General features: G+C 35.1%; 1 protein-coding gene across 2 annotated transcripts in view; it reads left to right on the forward strand.

The window, feature by feature from the left end:
* The window catches only part of CCDC170 (coiled-coil domain containing 170), a 121,503-nt gene that overhangs the window by 29,708 nt on the left and 69,520 nt on the right, over positions 1-22,275 (forward strand). For both annotated transcript variants that reach the window (XM_051997956.1, XM_051997955.1), the window contains exons 4-5: positions 1,806-1,950; positions 3,803-3,988. In XM_051997956.1, coding sequence (XP_051853916.1) covers positions 1,806-1,950; positions 3,803-3,988 — 331 coding nt within the window. The remainder of the gene's footprint in view (positions 1-1,805; positions 1,951-3,802; positions 3,989-22,275) is intronic.

A 22,275-nucleotide genomic window follows, 5' to 3' on the forward strand; every position in this document is an offset into this window, starting at 1 on the left:
TTCAGTGTCCAACTCTTTGTGATTCATTTGAAGTTTTCTTAGCAAAGGTGTTGGAATGCTTTGCCATTTCTTTTTCCAATTCATTTTACTCCTAAGGAACTGAGGGTAGATTTGCCTCCAGACTTAAGTAACTTCCCTAAGATCATATCACTAAAAAGTGTTTGAGGCTAAATCTAACTCATGAAGATGGGTCTTTCTTACTCCAGGGACTCTATCACTGAGTCACTTTAGTTGCCCTTTATCCTAGTCACAAAGGTCTTAATTTTATATTTTATTCCTATCAGTATAAAATTATCTTCCTATACAAAAAAGCAGCTTCCCTGTTTTCTCCCCAAAATATTTGTTGCTACTTCAACAAAAACAAGAAGTAAAAAAAAAATGAGCATGCAATATTTTAAAATTTTAAATAAATTTAACTCTCTTAAGGGGAGAGGGACCTTACCTTGGTTCTTGTCTTAGTTCTATATAATCATGGACAAGTCACTTTATTTGTTGATATTTTTACTTTCTTATTTGTAGAATGAGGAGGTTGGATTATGATTTCTAAGGTATAAGAATTACTTTTTCAATTTAATAATAAAATAAACATTTCTTAAGTACTTTACTATATGCCAAGGACCATGTTAAGTACTGGAGATGTAATTAAGAAAAAGAAGGAAAGCTCTTCAAGGAGCTTACAATATAATGGGGAAACATTGAACAAAAAAAAAAAGCTGAAGAGGTGGAGGACATGATAATGGTAGAGTGAAGGCAAACAGGACAACTGGTGGAAAATGAAGAGTTGGCTGAATTTCTTGGCTCTCTTTGCTTTATTTATTTTACAGAACAATAAAATATTTCTTTTTTTATAAAGTTTTTTATTTTCAAAACACATGCATAGAGTTTTCGACATTAACTCATGCAAAATCTTGTGTTCCAAATTTTTTTCTTCCTCCTCTCCCTCCTGCCCCCTTAGATGGCAAGTAATCTATGTTAGACATGTGCAGTTCTTCTATATATATTTCCACAATTATCATGCTACACACAAAAAATCAGATCAAAAAGGAAAAAATGAGAAAGAAAACAAAATGCAAACAAACAACAACAACAACAACAAAAAGTGAAAATACTATGTTATGATTCATGCTTGTCTCCACAGTCCTCTCTCTGGATGTAGATGGCTATTTTCATCTACCATTAGATGATTCTTTTAGAATCATTAGATTCTAATCTAATTTAGATTAGATCATTAGAACTGATTCTTGGTCCTCTTTAAAGAGAAACTTTATGAGGAGTTTTATGCTCTTTACCCTTTCAGGCAGGAAAACAGAGGCAAATTCTAGGCTGCTAAAATAAGAAAACATACATTATTTTAGGATCTATGATGTTATAACTGCTCAATAATGGGTATTTTATTTTAAACACATTTTAAATCTATAATACATATCATTGAATTTAAATTTACTACTGATTTTATGCTAGATTATGACTGAAAGGAATTCGTGATTGAGGAAAGTAACTGTGAGAAACATTTTGTAACTAGGCCTAGGGAAGGAGAATTCTTGTCTAGAATTATTTTTGTTCCTCCTGTTTCATTTTGGATTGTAGCTTCTAGTCAAAACATGCAATTTGCTAGCTTAAGGAAAAAAAAGGCTGGCTTCTAACTGTAGCCAACTTATTTTTTTTAAGCAAATAGCATTCTGGTTGAAGCCTCCATGAAAACAATAAACTGGCATATACAGAAATGTTTACAATTCTCAATTATGCTTGTAAAATATTGCATTCCACTATTGTTAATCTTGATATATTGGTTATTTGTTGATTAGAAAGTGTTTAAAAGAAAATGAAGAAAACAAGAACCAAACAGCTAAGAACAGCAAAAACCTTGAGGAATTTCTAATCCAACTTTCTGGCTGCTTAGAAATGGACCTGAAGAATGAAGAGGAATCTCAGGAACATTTAATTTCAAAGGTGTTTATTGCAAATTTGACAAAATTATTTTTTATAGAAATGGCAAGAAAAAATTATGTGGGAAGGAAATTACACTCAAATCAGGAGACCTGTCACTAACCATCTGACTGACTTGATTGAAGTCACTTTATATTTTATGGTCTCATTTTCCTTTTATGTTAAATGATAAGAGTTAGATAACATGACTTTGAAGGCCTTTTCCAATTTCATCTTAATGGAATTATACGATTGCTTTAAGCATAGATTAGTAATTCTAAAAAAAGAGTAAGCACTCTTGATACAAATAAAAATAATAATAGGTTCTTGTCCTCAAGGATTTTACATTCCAGTGCAGATGATAACAAATGAATAGATAGATGTAATATATATACAACATATATATTTACGTGTATATGTTTGTATGTATTTGGCTGACCATGTGTTTTAAAGTAACATGACCTGCCTTTCTAGTTAGAAACAAAACAAAAGGAAAAATTGATCTCAATAACATAACATTTCACTTTGGATCTTTATAAAAACAGGAGTTTAGATAGCTTAAAGTTAGCCATATATATAAATTTATATATACTTAAATCTTAATATTAGGTTGCAGCTGTTAAACAAAATATGGTTATTAAAATTAAAATTATTTGCTTCAAATAAATAAAACACATGGCTCTTTATTTAGAACGTTTAAAATTACCTACTATGTACAAGTATACAACATTCCCTGGTAAAAAACTAATATTCACTGGGTCTTGGAGAAGTGGGGTCTTGTCTCTTTTAAACTTTCTTTGTCCTTGCTGTTTCAGGAATCTAGGCATTCTGTATATCCCAAGTAGAATCTCCCACTTGTCCATTAACCAGCACCAGGCTGTTTCCACATTCTGTAGTCTATTACTTCCACAAAGAAATGACATGCATTTTCTCATTGAGCCAAGCTTAGTAGTTGTAACTTCAATGTCCTGAATCTTAAAAACTCAATGCTTTGAACCATAGTCAAGCAAAACCAATTCCCACATTGGTCGCATTCAAAAGTATGTCTCTATTTCTGTATTTTGAGTCAATCGATTGTCAAGAAATTGGAAGCATTGTTTATCAAATCAGAGATTAGCAGAATTGAATGAAAAAAGGAAAAAAAATCTTCAATTAATAAATAAAATTGTTTGAAAAAAAGATTTTAAAAAAGTATCTCTTGCTGAATTAAGTTAACAAAGTACATTTTATATGAACAGGATTAACATGTTAGCACAGTATACAGAAGTCTGAACTTGGAGTCAGAAAGTGCTTAGTTCAAATCTGACTTCATATGATTCTGAGGAAATAATTTAATTTCTTTGTGCCTCAGTGTTCTCTTGTGTAAAATGCAAATGGAAATAGCTGCTACCTCTCAGGACTGTTTTTAGGATAAAATGAGACAATACTTGTAAAGAATTTTGCAAACTACAAGTGCTATATAAAATTTTAGTGTTGTCTATAACTACTATAACTACTGCTGCTACTGCTATTGCTACTACTGTTATTACCACCATTACATAATGCTTGTCATCTTCTCTTACCTCACTGTGTTAAGAGAAATTCTATACCTGTCATACTGTTGCCAGAGACTACCTATGCTTTATTTTATAATTGGGAAAATGTCACAGTTGACTTGCCACTATTTCCCCAAGACTATTTTTGGATTAATATTAACTTGATTGCGTAGTAGACTCACTCATCTGCAGGATTTAGAAGTTGCCCTTGAAAATGTGATCTTTCAAGCCAATGTAGCATTTGTCATTTTTGCTCTTTGGATCAGTTGGCCCATTGAATTGTGTAGAGATCAGCACTTGCTTATAGAAAGTAGTGTAAGAAGTTGTTCATTTTTATTTAGGTTAGGGAGCTGCTTAAAGAAAACACACATAAGAAAGAACAGATTGTTACTCTTGAAGAGACTATAAATGTCCATGAGATGGAGGCAAAAGCAAGCAGACAGACCATAATGCGACTGGTTTCAGAAGTAAACAAAGAGCAGAAAAAAACTGCCTCCTGTATTGAAGAGAAAGAAAAGATGAACAAGGTATTTTGTGTGTGTGTGTGTGTGTGTGTGTGTGTGTGTGTGTGTGTGTGTGTGCGTGCATGCATGTGCATGCATGTGCATAATAAGCACTTGTGGGGCTCACAATTGTAAAGTTGAATTAGTCAATGGAAGCAGACTCATTGTTCTGACTAACTTCAATGAAAGAAAAAAAAGGGCAAACATTTCCTTAGAAGTAAGTTTGGTGTGCTATAAGGTTCCAAATATACTATTTATTTCTTCCAAATATGTATCATTGAAAAGCAATTTTTTTCTGATAAAATATGCCTTTTTAGTGACATTGTAGAGAAAGAATATTTGTTTTAAATATTATATAGGCAAAATAAATCATCTCAGCTTACCTGTCTTCTATTTTGCCTGATTTATTTGAAAACAAGAATTAAATATGTATGTGGATTATATAGATATGTATATGTAGATATATATATGTAGATATGTAGATATATAGATTATATAGATATGGATTGCATTTTACCTCTTTATTTATCTTCAGCCTTGAATTTTAAAATCCTAAGAATAATAATCTAATAATTATCTATTAATTATTAATCTAATCTATCTAATTATTAATCTAAATTAATAATAATCTAATAATTAATAAAATCTAAAATTTTAAAATCCTGGGATAGCAAATGATTAATTTCTAAAAAACAAGAAATAGACTGAGTTGAACTCTTGAAGCAATGAAACTATGGAAAGAAAATTAAATTGTTGTTAAAGAAGGCCATTTTTAAATATAAAAAATTTTAGAAAATGAGAATGAGAGGCACTTCTACTTTATGAGAGAAGGCATATTTCAAAAAGCATATCTATAGACAAAATGGGCTATACATTAAGGATATTTCCTTTGGTTGTCTTTACTCAGAGACTCAATATTCAGTTGAGAGAGGATGATCATTGGTGACCAGAGATTTAGCTATAATAGTTCATTGAAAGTTGAATAGAAGAAGCATTGATTAAGAGCTCACTATATTCCAGATATTTGTATTAAGTTGAATAGAAATACAAATTATATACTATAGTTTCTGCCATCAAGGAACTTATATTCTAAAAGGGAAGACAAAATCTTAGGGGAACTAGAAGGAGGAAGAGGTAGGTTATTCATCAGTTGGTGTGGTATGAAGCTAGATAGGAAATGACAAGGAAGCTGGGAATCTGGAATGATAAAATAAATGCTTATCTCTCATAGCTGAGGGACCCAGGGGCAAAGCCCAAATTAGCAGGGGTAGTGTGCAGTAGGCCAAAGCACAATAGTTTTACAGCACATTAGCACTCTGGCTGAGAATTGTTGATATACATGATAACCTTTGAATTGATTAGGTATACCTTTTCTATTCCTTGAACTAGTTTCCACAGACTAATGAATGTGTATATCAGCAAATCCCACAAACACAATACTAATTATTTGTACTTATTAATACATTTTTCTGGTTTTAAGTGTGTTTGTGAATTTCAAAAGAATCAGGTTTGAGTGTGACCCCAAAGTCAATGTGAGGATTCCTCTTTCTTACCTCTAATTTTCCCCTTTCAGTTGAAAAGCTTGCTTCATACTTCACTAAAGTATTCGTTATCATTCACCAAAAGTTTACTCTTCTCCATTCCTTTTATACTACACAGATATATTTTCCCCACTACTTCCTCTATCATCCCTGTATTTCCTGCAGAGGTAGCTCTTGTTCTTGCCAAAGTAAATGCCATCCTTGATTCCATACCACATTTCTATCTTTTTCAGAAGATTTTCCTTTTTATCCTTTTTATCACTCTAATTCTAATTTCTTCTCATCTACTGGCTTCTTCCTTGCTGCCTACAAACAAGTCTATGTCCTCCTCAACCTTAAAAAGCCCTCACTTGATCTAATTGTTTCTGTTAGCTCTTGTCCCATCCCTTTTCTCCCTTTCTGAGTTAAGCTTCTTGAGAAAGCCATCTACAATAGTATTTCCTCCTTTTTTCCTTTCACTAGCATCTGAAGCCTCTGTGGTCCTAATTCTTAATTCATCATTTACTTGGAACTGCCTACTCCAAAGTTATCAATGACCAAGTGTAGAGGGCAGAACTTTGGAGAAGTATACTAGAAACAAGGTGTTAACTCAGTGGAATTGATGAGATAATGGTTCTCTAATTCACATACATACTTAGTACTTAATATGGTGATGTAATAGTTCTCACACATAATCAGTATGCTGTAATGATATAATTACAATAAGGTATATAAGGGCTAACAAGGATCGAAAGAGAGACATTCTATCTTTGACCAGCCTCATGGTGGTTCTCCTGCCTCCTGCACTCCTGCACAAAGATCAAGGCTGGTCTGGAGGAGCTAGCCAGGACATTACAACATTACAACTTAATTGCCAAACCTAATAATCTTTCCTCAGACATTGTTTTTGACCTCTTTGTAGCCTACAAATCACCTGGTTACTCTTTTTAACAAAGGTCCTTTTATGCAAGTTATTGTTATTATTACAAATCTTCTGTAGGATTTTTGTTTTTTAGAATAAAAGTGTTGGCATCTATTGAGATGTACATTGTTTTGAATATTTTGATTTTTAATATGATTGATTATGTTGATGGTATTTCTAATATTCAACTATCTTTGAATCTCTGGTATAAATCCTACTTGGTTTTAATGAATAGTTTCTTGGATAAATCATTATAATGTTTGACAATGGATATTGTTTAAAATTTTTGTGTCAATATTCATTAATGATATTGACCTATTGTTTTCTTTCTGTATTTTATTTTCCTCTGATTTAGGTAGTAGGTCTACATTGTCTCATAAAAGAATTCTGGTAGGTTACTTTCTCAATTTTTGAGAATAATTTGTGAAGGAGAGGTAATAACTGTTCTTTATAAGTTTGATAGAATTCTCCTGTAAATCTATCAGGACCAGTAGTTTTCCCCTTTGATAGTTCCTTTATAGCTAGCTGTATTTGATTTTCTGAGATTGTGGTTATTTAAGATCTCTACCTGGTCTTCTGATATTTTGGGTATTTTATATATTGGAAGGCCTTCATTTATTTCTTTTGTGTTTCTAGTTTTGTTAGCATATAATTGTATATAATGTGTTTATTCTTTTTATTTCTTCTAGTTTTGCTGTGATTTTTGCCTTTCTCATTTGCTATTTTATTGATCTGATTTTCTTTTGCCTTCTTTTTTAAGAAGATAAATAAAATCTTTTCAATTTTATTAGTTTTCTAAAAAAACCCAGCTTTTGATTTTATCAATTTCAAGACTTTTTTGTTCTAATTGATCTATTTCCTCTTTATTTTCAAATGTTTTTTCTTTTGTGTTTCATTTAGGTTTGTGTATTTGTTGGTTTTCTAATTTTTAAAAATATGTACTCAATTAATGAATCTTCTCTTTTTGTAGTTTTGTATTTTCTTTAGGTATATTATTAGTAAATGTATAATCCCCCCCCCCCAAGATGTTAACAGTATCCCAGAAATTTTGGTATGTTTCATCCTAATTATTTTCTTTTATATAGTCATTATTTTTATGATTTATTCTCTGGCCCATTCATTATTTATAATTTTTTAAAGTCTCCATTTGGGTCGATGTCTTTTGTTTGTAATCCTGAATCAATTACTATTTTTATTGTTTTATGGTCTGTAAGGGACTATTTCTGACTTTTTACACTTGTTGACAATATATTTGTGCCCCAGTACATGGTCAGTTTTTGTAAAAGTTTCATGTAACACTAAGAAACATTTATATATATGATGTATATTCTTTTGCTATCCCATTTATATGACTCCATAAGTCTTTTAATTGTAGTTTCTTCAGTGATTTGTTCAGTTCCACATTTTTATTTTATTTATCTTTCTATTAGACTTTACCAAAAAGGGATATTGAAGTTTCATCTCACTATTGTGTTGCTGTCTATGTCTTCTTGAAGTTCAGATAATGTTTCTTTAATGAATTTGGAAGCTAAAGCATTTATAGCATGTAAACTTATTCTTGATATTGTTTTATTTTCTATGGTTCCTTTCAGCATAATATGGTTTCCTTATTTAACTCTTTTTATTTTTTAAATGTTTATTTTTGCTTTGTCATATAGTATGATTTCAACTTTTGCTTTTTTGCATCTACTTGATGCATAATAAATATTTTCCCATCCCCTCATCCTTTTTCTCTCTGTATATGTGTATATACAAACATATTTTAAAAACATGTTTCTTATAAACAACAGATTGTAGGATTTTGTTTTCTTATCCAGTCTGTAACTGCTTTTAATTTTATTTGATCCATTCAAATTTAAAATTATGAATATTAGGGGCTTATATTTTCCTTTATCTGTCTCTAATCCATTTTTTTCCCCCTAAAAGCTGTGATTTTTTTTCTTGTTTTCTGCTATAAATATAATATTATGTTCCTTCAGTTACTTTACTTTAATCTTATTAAAACTATGGTTGTTTCCAAACTCTTCTCTCTTCCATTCCCTCTTTTGTTATTCCTTTCCTTTGGGGGTTTTACTTATTGTTCCTTGTCTCCTTCTGCTTTTATTTGGTTATATAAATAGTTTTTCTCTTCCTTTCCTCCTGTTCAACTAATCCTATTTACAATTTTTAGAAAGTTCATTTTTTTACTCCTTTTCAAAAAGAATTCCCTCACTCTTTATATAATCCATCCTTTTTTTCCTATCTACTTTGGAACTACATTCACCGATTTATGGCCTCTATCTGATTTCTCTTTTCTCTGTATTCCTCATATAAACAGAACTTTCAAGATATCCATTCTAGGCTCTCCCTTCTAGGTAGTATGGATGTTTCATGGATTCCCATGTTTCACTGTGCCTTAATCCCAAAGCAATGCCAATTATTCAAGTGTTAGAGAGGACACTGACTCTCAATAGGGTTCCTTTCCCACAAAGTCTCTGATTAGACAGCCGCTCACTGATTTATTCCTTCCTTGGGTTACTTCAGTCTGCCCCTCCCTCTCATTTGCTTCAAACTTTCTTTCTGGAGTTCAGCAGTCACTCCCTCAAGTTCCAGTTGCCCCAGGAAGTCCTAGTAGACTTTTCAAACACAAAATCCCTTAGGCCACACCCAGGACAAGATTCTAATTTTCCTTCACAGATCATCTCTTTTTGACCATAGGAGCATTCATCAATGAAACCTTGCCTTTTCTCCTATCAAAGCATTTTCTTTCCTCCTTCTCCCTGCCTTTAATATCCTTTCTGTCTCTTCTTCACTCATTTATTCTTTCCTTTTTGAAATCATAGTTAAAACTCTCCCCTTATTGCCATTCCTTGATGGAATGAATGGTTTGCCATAATTATATGGTTGCTCATCCTAAACTGCATGCTGAGTTTTGTGCCACAGTTCTCTTTAATTGTCCTGACTCAGTTTCCCTATTGATCTGCCTCAGTTTCTTTAACTGTTCTGCCTCAATCCCCTTAGTTGCAACACCCCCTCCCCCCCCCCCCCCCCCTCCATTTCATTAAGACTGAAGGCTACAGCTCTAAGGTTATAAATTGCTAATGTAAGACTCAAGATAAGGGGGAGTTCAGACTTCTTTCTGTCCTCAAGAATTTATGGCACTACTCCCTCTAAATATTCCAAAAGATAAGACTATCTTGGATACCTCATTGACATCTTTACTTCTGTTTATTCAGACATCCTGACTCTGGCTCCCTAGTTTTCCCACCATCCTGTCAGAACCAGATTGATAATCTATTCTTACTCTCAATGTTCTGACTCCGCCCCTGCCTTGGTCTATCCCTGTTGCTGAGCCAAATTTGTATATATGTCATTGAGAACTCACATTCACCACTGGATACTTTGAGACAAGAGTCCTGTCCAGTCAATTAATTAAACTCTCCAATTAATAAAATATTAAAAAAACTCTCTAATCTGTATCTTGCCTCAGTTTCTCCAGCATTACAGAGTAACATTGCTCTGTAGAATACATTATTCTAATTCCTACTTGCATTTTCTGGTGGGTGCAGAATTTGAATTATTTGAATTTTTTTCCCTTGGTACTTGATGATCTTTCTTCTGATTGCTTATATAACTTGTTTCTGAATTGAATTACTCAATTTAACACTATTTTCTTGGAGTTTACAACCTTGGGTTTTTTTTTTTCCCTTTCTGGAAATGATCTATAATTTTTTTTTCAATTGGTATTTCATTTTCTGTGTCCAGAAGTTCTGAACAATCTTCTTATATTATTTCCTGCGTTATGATATTAAGGTTTTTTGTCCTGTCCTGTTCTTCTAAGAGACCCATGATCCTTCTATTGTCTCCATGCATTCTGTCTTTGAGAAGAGCATATTTTGCTTGCATAGTGAACATAGTTTTTCACATTTTTTTTACGTTTTTCTTTTAGATTGTCCTTTATTTCTGTATATTTTAATTCCCAATTTATTGTTTTTTTCCCTCCTTTGGTGAGACTTGCTATTGCTGATTTCTCTTTTTCTATTCTGCTTATTATTTTGGCTGTGCAGATCATAAATTCTGCTCTCATATTTTCCATTTCTCTTGTGAATCACTTAGTAATAGAGTACTGTGGTCCTGTGTTCTTACATTCCACAGAATTATCTGTCTCATCAAATAGTGGATTGTTTTCCTTTGTTTTGTAACATTTCTTCATAGGTACCTGAATTTACTTACTAAATCTGGAGGGCATATATTCTTCTCTTGTTAATTTTTTTTCTTGATTATTTTTCTTTTAAATGTTCAATTTCTTTTTGAGTTTTCTTCTTGAAATCTTTGATGATTTTAGTCTTTTTTTCTCTTTAGTAATCCATGATTCACTTTATGATTTTGTTTCCTGTAATGGTGGTTTCCCACCTCAGCTGTTCACATTCTGTATAATTCACTGTTCTGCCCCAGGTAATTTTTGGGTGGTTAGAAATGACCTCAGCTAGATATCGTGCCTTTCTCTCAGGTTCAGTGCAGTACTTACTGGCTTACTACTAGAAGTTGAAAGCTTTGTAGCATGGATGATAGAGTTGTTTCCCTTCAACCCTACCTGTCCCAGAAGTTCAGCGCTTTGTGGCACTGGTGCCACAGGGTTGTCTGCTGCGGCACTGGCTTTTTGCCATAGCTTAAGAAAACTTCTCCACCTTGGAAATGGGTTCTGTGTAGCACTAAAAAGAGGAAGGGAAGTACAAGGTAGGGGAATTGATGGATTTTGTTGCAAGCCTGTGGGTGAGGCTTGTCTGCTAATATGGCTTCATTGCTAGTAGTGTGGAAGGTGGAGGAGGAAGGGTGATGAATGAGGGATGGGGGCTAGACCCTTACCCAAACTTACTACTCAGAGGCATCTTCAGATACAAACAGGAAGCATTTATTCGGTTCTTGCAAGGAGAGACCCAAGCACACCTGAGCAGGCCCAGAACCTCTCAGCTCCCATCTCCCAGCATGTGCCTGGCTTTGAGAGCCAGAAATAGTGATTAGTTAAATAGCAAAGACTTGAGTTCATTGGATGGATTGAAAAGGAAGTAATCCTTGACCAATGGTCAGCAATGCTGTCTACTTCCTGTGGGTCATGTAACTTCCTGAAGCACAGACCTACGGGATGACCTTTTCTGTTCTATAGACCCCTGAGAATAGGGATCATGTGACTTCCTGAAGTGCAGGCCTAGGATCTGATCCACTCCATCTCTTAGACTTTTTGAGAAAACTTCACCTGGTCCCATTTAGTCCCTCCTCTTTTTCACACGTTTGAAGATTTCTCACACCATTCCTGATACATTTCTTCCCCCAGGACATCCTTGTTACCCAGGCCTTCAGGCCGGTAGCTCTCTTCAGTATTAACTGTAACCCACCTTCTACCATTTAGAACCAACACCTGCACATCAGTGGAAGCTTTCAGGAGCGATTTTAGCTAAGAAATCCTGAACTAATCTAATGATTAAGCGCATAAGCAAGTGGATGACAAGATATTGCTGCTTAAAGCAATGAGCAGGAATCAGAGACCCCACTTCTCCCAATTCCCACTATCTGTCTTGGAAACCCAGTCATCCCAGACTGACAGATTGTCATCTAGCAGCCAGTTATGGAAGCCTGGGGCCTCAGAGTCATTGGCCCATTGATGTAAACTGTGTCACCCTGATCTTTGGTGGGAAGGTAGACCTGGGTTAGAGAAACCCCAAAATCTCAACTCCTCTAGTCCTTTGGGAGGGTCCCCACCCTGCTGTTCCTAGGGGAAAGTCCCATGGAGATCTCTATCTACAAATTCAATTGGAGATTTTGCCCTGGGGCATAATCACCACCCACCCTTTATTGAATTGAAAATTAGTCCTTAATCTCCCTAGCCTCAAACCTCAAAAGGCTAATAAAAAATGACTGTACCCCAAACCTTTGCTAAAAATCTTTTCAGGATTTGGCCCACTGGAAAGTTGTTTTTCAGTGTAAACCCATCTTTGCTAAAAACCTACCTTTGCTAAATTCCTTTGGAACTAGCCCTCTGGGAAATTGTTTCTCAGTGTAATAAACCTTTTTTTTTTTTTTTTTTTTTTTTTTGCCAAAACCTCACCTGCAGTTCAGGATTGCAAATTCTTTCGCAAAACCCTGGGATACCAGCCCGAGAATCTCTAACCCCTCATTTCTCACACCTCAACACCATCATTCCCACCTCAATCAGTCCAGCCTCAGATTCATTTGGGACAAATGGATGGACCTTTCATCTTCAGGAGCTGCTTCAGACTGACAAGGGTATAAAGCTAGCCCTGTCCAGTGGGTTACAGATTGAGAGGGGAGATGTAACTTGTAGGCAGCATCAGGTGCTGAATGTCAGAATCAGGTGTCAGGTGACTTCAGGTTGACCAAGTAGTTGGAAATTCATGATTTGGAGTCTGGAAGAAGCAACTCTTAAGCAAGTATATTAAAAATACAAGGACCAAATATGAGCAAAAGAATAAACAAAAGTGGAGTTAATATGAAGGTTACTGGGGACAGTAACCAGGAACCCCCCCCCCCCCCCAGAGGAAGACTGGAGGGGAGATGAGGCTATCATGAATGCCTCTCATCCAGACAGTTTTTCCTAGGATAAATACCAAAGAATGTTTCCCCCAAATTCCTGCTTTTCTTTCCTCAAAGACAATGGGTGGAACATTGTGGCCTTAAGTGATTATGATCTTCTTTAGCAAAAAACTCTGGAGCCTTTTCAATCTTATAAGGGAAGGCTTTTACCCAATAAGTACAGGTGTTAACAAAACCAAAAGCAGTTTGAAGCCTCTGCCAGGGGGCATGTATGCAAAATCCATCTGCTAATCCTCTCTAAGTATGTACCCCTCTTCTAGTTAGGCTCCAGGATAGGAGGGTTTAACAGCCCTTTCAGAATTTACTTGCCTGGGAACTATATGAAAGAATGCAGGAGTCAAGAGTTGGGAAATTAAAGGTGCCATGGTCAGGGCAAACAGGCCAACGGCTGGGCAGCTGAATCTGCAAGCCTGTTTCCCTTGGCCTGAAGTGAATCCTCCTTCCTTTACGAAACATAAATGAAACCTCTCTTGTTCCCCTGTGTACTTAATGGTTCCGTGTTTGGCTGTCAAAAATCCCCTTTCTTTTCATATAGCTCCCATGAGTATAAAAAACATAAAATACATATTTGAAGTCAATTTAGATATTCATTCTCATTTCTTTCCCCCATTCTAAAGCTCTGCTATAGGCAAAAATGCTCCAAACCTGGTGGGGCATCAGAATCTCCAATGATTGGCTTAGGATTAATTTAGGGGCTTCCTCAATTAGAAAGGTTGCGGCAGCTGGCTCTAAGGCAGGAGGGTCACCCCAAGACACCAAGTTTCTTTGAGAAGTAAGCAAGGGGTCTAGGATAGGGTTCCAGAGATTGAGTCAAGATCCCTAGGACTGGCCCTGCCTTCTGTCAACGTACAATGTACAAAGTAGGGCTAAGGCAGGAAAGAGGTCAATTTAGCTTTCAAGGTGTTAAAAACCTTGTCCTGATAAGGCATGATAAGACTGTCTGCTTCCTCATCCAGTGAGCAAAAGGGATGTGGGAGGTGGACCAAATACTTGAACAAAGTAGACCTTCAGACAAAGAAATTCTCACTTCAGGAAGCAGAAAGTTAAGGGTTTTATGGCAGTAGCCAGCAAAGCCTCCAGGGCTGGGCTGCAGATCAAGATATCATTTATATACTTGTATTGTGCTCATGTTTTCTATTGACCACTTGCTCTGATTACAGAAATTTGCTATAAGAGGAAAAAACAGGCATACGATATAACATAATCAGTCAAAACTGATTCTTCAGGGCTTCAGGCAGAGAGCACATACGTGACAGGAAAAAATATCCTTAGCTCTGATAACCAATCATGTGGTAACAATTCCACCTTATAGCCGCACTCAGGTGTAATATTCTTCTCTAAAATGTAATGTTCTCTGGGAGCAGGTTTCTTGGGGGTTTCTGGAGGCAGCCTTAGTTTCAGTTCAATAATCACAAGTGCAGCCAGGGATTAAAGTCCAAATCCTTTATTGTCTCCTTCAAGTCTTATCTCCTTCACTTGGGGCTCTGCTAGTTTTTCTGGAGGCCTATCTCTCTCCTAGGTTCTAAGAGTTTCTGCTCCTGTCTACCTTCTCTGGCTTCTGAATGTCCCTGACTGAATTCTGGCTGAGGCTCTGAGAGCTTCTAGTGGGCTTGTCCTTTCTGGCCCTGAGAGCTCCTCCTTATATGTTTCACACTGAATATACACCAATCTATATCACTAGGAAACCATTATTTTTTGTAGGATTAAATCAATGCTAAACTAGATTTAACCACTGTCTCTTCAATTTCACTTAGCATCTTGTAAGAATCCTAACACTCAGGTATAATTAGGAAACAACAACAACAACAACAACAAAACAGAACTGGGAAACTGAGTCAGAAGAATCCCATCTAAGATGGTCCTCTTAGCTCTTGCCCAGATAAGACATTCACCTGTTATAGTTTAGGAAGGCATCCCTCTGAATAATTTATGACATTTCTCTGGAATGGTGGGTACTGATTTAATAATCCATCAGGCAATTACATTTAAATTCAAAATTCTAAACAATATTAGTTACAGTCCCAAGAGATTTCATCTCAATAAATTTCACCAGTCAGGACTTCAGGTCTATATAAAAACAAACAACAAAAAATCTTACAAACCATTGTGCACAACCTATCAAATGTGCATGCAAGACAGTCAAAACTATGTAACCCTTTTATTTATTTATTTATTTTAACATTTTTAGGTTTCAAATTATACTATTAAGCCCAAATAATTTAATTAGTAATTTCACAATTTTTATATCACAAAAATGGATAGGAATCTCATGTAATTTACAGTTGTTTCCAATTTTAACATACACATCAATTAAAAAGTTATTTTAAAAATCAACACTTTACCTTGTGATATTCTAACTAGATGCTCCTTTCAAACTATCAATTGCTTTGCAAATCAGTCTTTCTTCTTCCTTTTTTGTTTTAATCACTTTTTTTTTAAACTTTAAGATTCATAATATAGCTAACATATACATAACTTTGGACAAAATTTCATAACACTTATGTTATGTCCAGCAGACATATTTTAAAGCATAGCTCATAATTTTTACAAATTGCCCAATATGTATTTTAGAAAGCAACATACTTCATCTCATTAGGGGATACAAACATGTGACCCTTAAGGTAAGCTACCACAACTTTGTTTTAATAACCCATTTTTTAAAACTTAAAATCAAATCAAATACAGATTTAAATTTCCAGTAGTAATGTTTCAATATATGCACACAAATTTCTAAGATCTTGTGCTTAAAGTAAACAAACACAATTCTAGCACATACCATGTAATAGTGATTGTGTTATATAATTGTAATAGTAAGAAATTCATCATATAATACTTATAACTCATCTTGATATATGAGAAGGTAGCCTTATGCTCATAATTCCTGATGTAAAAGCTACTTAATAAAGTTTTAGATTGTCAGTAAACTCATTCCTTCATTGGGACTTATGTAACTCAAACAAATTATTTCTCAGGGATGATAACCTTAATTACAAGACAATTTTTAAGAAGCTTAACAAATTTACAATTTACTTTCTTTCTTTGACATCAGCTTTCTTTGTTCTCTTTTATCTTCCCTCATTCAGAATTGTATACTCTCAGGTCTCTAGGCTTTTAAAATGCAAACCTGATCCAGATAAGGTTTTATTCTTTCTCTTTTTTTCCCCAAAGCAAAGAGATTACAATTTATGTAAAACTGCTTTTACTATCATATCTCAAATAACAAATTTCACCAAACTGATTGAGCACATTTTCTTTTTCTCTCTCACTCATCCCTCTACCCATGTGTCCCTTTATCCTATGTACTATCTTCCTTGTGGAGGCGTTAATTTAGTTGAATTTGCTTTTAAATTATTTTATTCATACACAAAATTCATTTATCTCAACATTGGTATTGTATGTTGATCACATATAAACTTTCCAAATATGAAGCAATTGAATCCAATAAAGTAGCTAACACTCATATAGCATTTGTTTTATGCTAAGCACTTTTGCAATCTCGAAATGACCAATCATAGCTCTCATAAATTAGCTAACTTTTTCTGTTGCCCCCAGCTTGGATGGAGCTGAAGTCCCCAAGAAAAAGTCAGTTTTTTTTTTTTTAAACAAAATCTAGCTCACATCACAGACATGACATAAACATTCTGTACAAAGACACAAACACAAACACAGACAAGAATTATGTGGAAGAAGATTGTCCCTTTCCTACACTCAAAATAGCAATATCTCATCAAGTGCACTTTTGCTCCGAAGATTTAGTTTGGACTGCTCCTTCCTCTCTCTCTGGGGAGAGCAGCTCCAATCTCATGGCTTGAGATCCTGTAATATACAGACATGACCTCTTGGCTCGGATCCCCAAGCCTGGAGGGGTCACCCCCTTCTAGCTGTCATCTAGAGCGCCCCTGCTCTATGCTGTTTATCAGGACTTTCCTCTGGCTTACTAGGCAGAACCTTGGATCACCAAGCCTGAGCCTAGGATCTCTTTCTGCCTAATGACAACCCAAGAACACAGGCAGTGCTCTGGGGAGAGCTGCTCCTATCTGGACTACTCCTCCCCCTCTTACCCCTGGATTAGGTTCACATAAGTTATCTGATTGGTCACTTGCCCTCGGGCTTCTTCTTCTTCTTCTTTAGAAACTTGCACTCTTGTTTGTATTTGGACACCTCTCTTTAAGCCCACACTCCACAGACAGGGAGGCTGAGGGTGTGATCTCAAGTATGATCAGAGAAAACCCAGCCATCTCTCTAGGAAGTTACTGATCCCGGGCGAGCCCCTATAAACTGTGTGGGAGGGGTGCTAGAGCGTTTTACCCAAATTAGCTAATTAGAGACATATTCAAGTACATTTTGGGCCTCACAAAGAGAGACCCAAGCACAACTGAACAGACCCAGAGCCTTTCAGCTCTCTTCTCCCAGCATGCACCTGGCCTGGCAAGCCGGAAATAGTGAATTTGGTTAAATAGCAAAAGACTTGGGTTCATTGGATGGACTGAAAAGGAAGTAACGCTTGACCAATAGTTAGCAATATTGTCTACTTCCTGTGGGTCATGTAACTTCCTGAAGTTTAGACTTAAGGTCTGACCTTTCCTGCCCTATAGCCCTCTGAGAATAGGGATCACATGACTTTCTGAAACTTAAACCTAGAGTCTGACCTATTCCATCTCAGACTGTTTGAGAAATCTTCACTTCCCATTCAGAATCAATGAGCACCAGATCATTTTTTTTTAAACTTTCTTTTGGGTTTTGAGTGTCCCAAACCATGAAGACAGCTGAAGTTGCTTTATCTTTGGCATATGATTTATGTTTTAGAGAGACAAGAGGCTGTAGGGATCAGAGAAAATGTCTACTCCTCCATCTTGTTGCTCATGCGACCTAGAATTCCTATGATATATAATTCTTTTAATTGGTCTCAAGTCTCTTCTTACTTCAGTCCATCCTCTACTCAGTTGCTGAAATGATATTCCTGAAGCATAAGTATAACATTATCCTTGTACTTCCTTAGTAAATGCCAGAGCTTCCCTATTACTTTCAGGACCAAATATAAATTTATTATATTTCATGTTTAAAGTCGATCACCATATGTCTCTTTCCCATCTTTCTAGTCTTTTTATATTTTACTCTCTGATCTGGTTATACTGACTTTTCTTCATGTATGATTCTTCATGTTCTGACTGCCTTTTATTGACTGTCCTTCATAATTTAGAACTCTTTCCCTCTTCACCTCTTCTTTTCTGCTTCCCTGGCTTCCTTCAATACTTAACTCAAACTTTACTTTCTGAAGGAGGCTGTTCCTTCCACTCCTTCCTTCCCACCAGGGCCTTTGCTCTGAAATTATCTTCCATCTACTCTGTATATATTTGCACATCCTATTATTCACATTTTATCTTTCCCATTAGAATGTGAACTCCTTAGAGGTAGGAATTATGGTTTTGCCTTTCTTTACTTTGTGCCTGACACATAATAAACAATAAACACTTGTTGACTGATTGTTCTGATAACCACTAAGTATGAAAATACCTAGAGGAAGGGCTCCAGAACAATGGATCTTTGGGAGAACATGAAAGAAATCCCGTAGGATGAGAAGATTTGGATGGGATTTGATCTACATCCATGGAAGGAATACATATGTTGATGAGATCATAGGTCCATTAAATAAAAGAATGAATGAATGTGTGTATTATGAAAAAAACATTAAGTTCTAAGCCCGTTGTTATACACTGAAAATGTGTATTTAAAAATCTGATAGTTCCTGCCCTCAAGGGGTTTACATTCTAATAAAGTAGGACAGCAAATATAAGAGGGTATTGAATGGTGTGGGATAGCAAAAGAAGAGTCTTTGTTTTTGGAAGAAGCTGACACAATCACTGTACAATTTCCCTACAATGATCCAGTTAGTTTTCTTCTTCCCAACTCATCTGGGCCCAACTCATCATCTAATTTCAGTGCCTGTCCAAGATACGTGTATTAATGGACTAGTATGATGAGCTTTTCATCCAGTTACTTATTGTAGTCGATATGTCTCATCCACCTGATTTTTCCTGTGTGGATAGTTAGGGTCAGTTCTTTTGAATGATTATAGATTTCATTTAGGAAGTTCTGAAATGTCAGTAATCACTAGATATTTAATCAACTTTGTATTTGCATAGCCATTAGAGGACAGAAATCTGGTATTGACCTTTAAAAAAAAACCCAAACAACTTGTTCAGTTCAACAAACACAGTAAATAGCCCCCCAGTCAGTAAATACCTTATTTGGTTATTCATTTATTTTTATTTATAAAGTTATTTCCATTGCCCAATTTGGAAATATTCCATACTGCACAACAAGTATGCAATTTTGGAGACTAATCTGCATGAGGTAAGTACTAAAGGTGTTGCAATAACTCACTTTGCAAAAAAAGCAGAACTTTATCCCTCTTCCTTTCAGTACATTACTTATAAATGAGTGATGCAATTTTTCCCAGAGTTTGCAAATACATTTGACGTCAGGATAAGTCCAAGCAGATGAATTTTTCTGCCAAAGTATATATTGAAAAGATTTTTTTTTTAACAAGCAGCTAGAAACTTGCATTTTATAATAAAATACTTATTTTCATTCACAGAATTGAGGTAGTAACAAAAAGTACAACTAAAGAGTTTTGCTGACCTATAAATGTTCATAGGGACAGTGTGCAGAAGTCTTTCTAAATGTTTTTAATATAGAAAAAGTTTCTTTTTTTCTGCTAAGGCAATTGGGGTTAAGTGACTTGCCTAGGGTCACACAGCTAGGAAGTGTTAAGTGTCTGAGGCCACATTTGAACTCAGGTCCTCCTGACTTCAGTGTTGGTGCTCTGTCCACTGCACCACCTAGCTGCCTCTAGAAAAAGTTTCTTTATGAGCCAAGTGTGATTGCAGCAGCAAAAGCAATCATAGAAATCTCAGCACTCTTGTTTTATTATTTTTTAAGCTCATTTCTTTGACATTTCTAATTATTAAATTCGATACTTTATTTGAAATACATTAAAGATGGTGAAAACTGTTCTTTGAAAAAAAGCCTATCTTCATTGAAGATGGAAGAAGAGATTGTGGATGTGAGCTACATACTAAAAGACTAAATAAGGCATATGGAAGAATTTTCTGACAATGTTATTTAGGTTAGGTAATGGGACTGGTTTGCAAAGGAGGCTTAAGAATTTCTTTCTTTGCTGGCAGTATTTCCTGTCACTTCAAAGTTTTCAAGATTATTACTCTAGAAACTATTTCTACATAAGGATTTTGCCTGCTATTAAGATTTACTTGCTTTAGGTAAATAGTACTATCTGCATTATGGTTTTCTATTTAATTATTATTATTATTATTTTTAATGGAACTTAGTAAAACACATAAGCTCTATAGCTTTTTTCACCATCATATGTCCTACCTTTCTGCCTCCCATTCTCCTGGTCCCCCCTTTACCCCCCCCCCCAAAGTGCTCAGGGCTCCATTCTATAGAAGGTGCATTCTCTGCCAGAACTTATCTTTTAACAATTTGCCTACAACATGTTTCTCTCAAGGACCTACAGAGGACATCTAGACCTGCAGATTACCTTGGGAACTTTTGAGTGTACAAACAGTCCTATTTGTTGATCTTAACTATGGGAAATGATGTGGTCAACTGATAGATTAGTTTAGAAAATGTTCCAAAGGCCAAATTCCATCTAACCTTGCTGTATATAGTCATCATATTTTGAAGGTTTAATTTGATTCCGCAGTATATCCAAATGTGTAATATTGATTCGTATTGTATTTCTAGTGATCCATATTGATTTTTAAAATACTTAAAATGTAATGGACTTATAAATGAACTCTTCATTTCAACACTTCCTTTTGATATGAAGATAACCTAGAGCAGTGGACTTAGAAATAGGAGCTGTGACTTTACACTAAGGGTAACATGCTCTGACCCCAAAGAGTGCATAATTTTCGTCATGGTCATCATTTACATAGCACTTTAAGGTTTACAAAGAGAATCACACATTAGTTCATTTGATTTTCACAACAATCCTATGAAATAGGTGCTTATTATTGTATCATTTGTAGAATAGAAAATGCATTTCATATCACTATCCCCATAATATCCACTTGTGGGCTCATCTCTAGCATAACTATCCTACCTTCTTCATCCATTATGATTTAATAGTCTATCTACTGCTGCTGACCTCTCCTGCTAGAGACATAGATCCCTCAGGAGAGTGGTTTTGACCTACTTATGGCCCAGGGCTATATCTTTATTTATATATGTATGTAATACATATTCACATACATAATACATACATACACATGTATGATAGTTTATTAAGTTCCTACTATATGTCAGGTACTGCCAAAGAAGGTAAGATAAGTCTTTCTCTTAAGGAACTTTCATTCTAATTAGGGTAACTTAATAATACTTAAAACTTAAGTAATACTTAAATCATAATGCTGACACTGTCATTTCTCACAGGGAAAAATTGGATGTTGAGGCATAATGAAGAACTTAAAAATGTTAAAAAACAAATTGAGGCTATTTCTTTAATATTCTGAGTCATTTGTATTGTGAAGATCTGGCATGGAGAGGCTAGCTCTTAGTTAACTATTATTTCTTTTCCTATGAGAAAAGAGAGATCCACTGGGAGAGGAAGTGTCATTTGACTGAGTAACTCTGAATTCAGAGTAGTGCTACAAGCTGGAAAGTCTTTAAAGATTTCTTTGGGAAAGAGGGAAGAATTTTTTTTTTATTAAAATTTTTTATCTACAAAGCATATGCATGGATAATTTTTCCAACATTGACCCTTGCATAACCTTTTGTTCCAAATTTTCCCCTTCTTCCCCTCACCTTCTCCCCTACCTAGCAGGTAGTCCAATACATGTTAAATATGTTGAAATACACGTTAGATCCAATATATGTTTACATATTTATACAATTATTTTGTTGCACTAGAAAAATCAGATCAAGAAGGAAGAAAAAGAAAAACTGAGAAAGGAAACAAAATCCAAGCAAATAACAACAGAGAGTGAGAATGCTATGTTGTATTCCATACTCTGTTCCCATGGTTCTCTCTCTGGGTATAGATGGTTCTCTTTATCACTGCATAAGTAGAACTGGTTTTAATCATCTTATTATTGAAGAGAGCCATGTCCATCAGAATTGATTGTTGTATAGTCTTCTTGTTGTCGTGTATAATAATCTCCTGGTTCTGCTCACTTTACTTAGCATCAGTTCATGTAAGTCTTTCCAGGCCTCTCTGAAATCATCCTGCTGGTTGTTTCTTACAGAACAATAATATT

This window comes from Antechinus flavipes, chromosome 4 (assembly GCF_016432865.1).
Source record: "Antechinus flavipes isolate AdamAnt ecotype Samford, QLD, Australia chromosome 4, AdamAnt_v2, whole genome shotgun sequence".
NCBI lineage: Eukaryota > Metazoa > Chordata > Mammalia > Dasyuromorphia > Dasyuridae > Antechinus > Antechinus flavipes.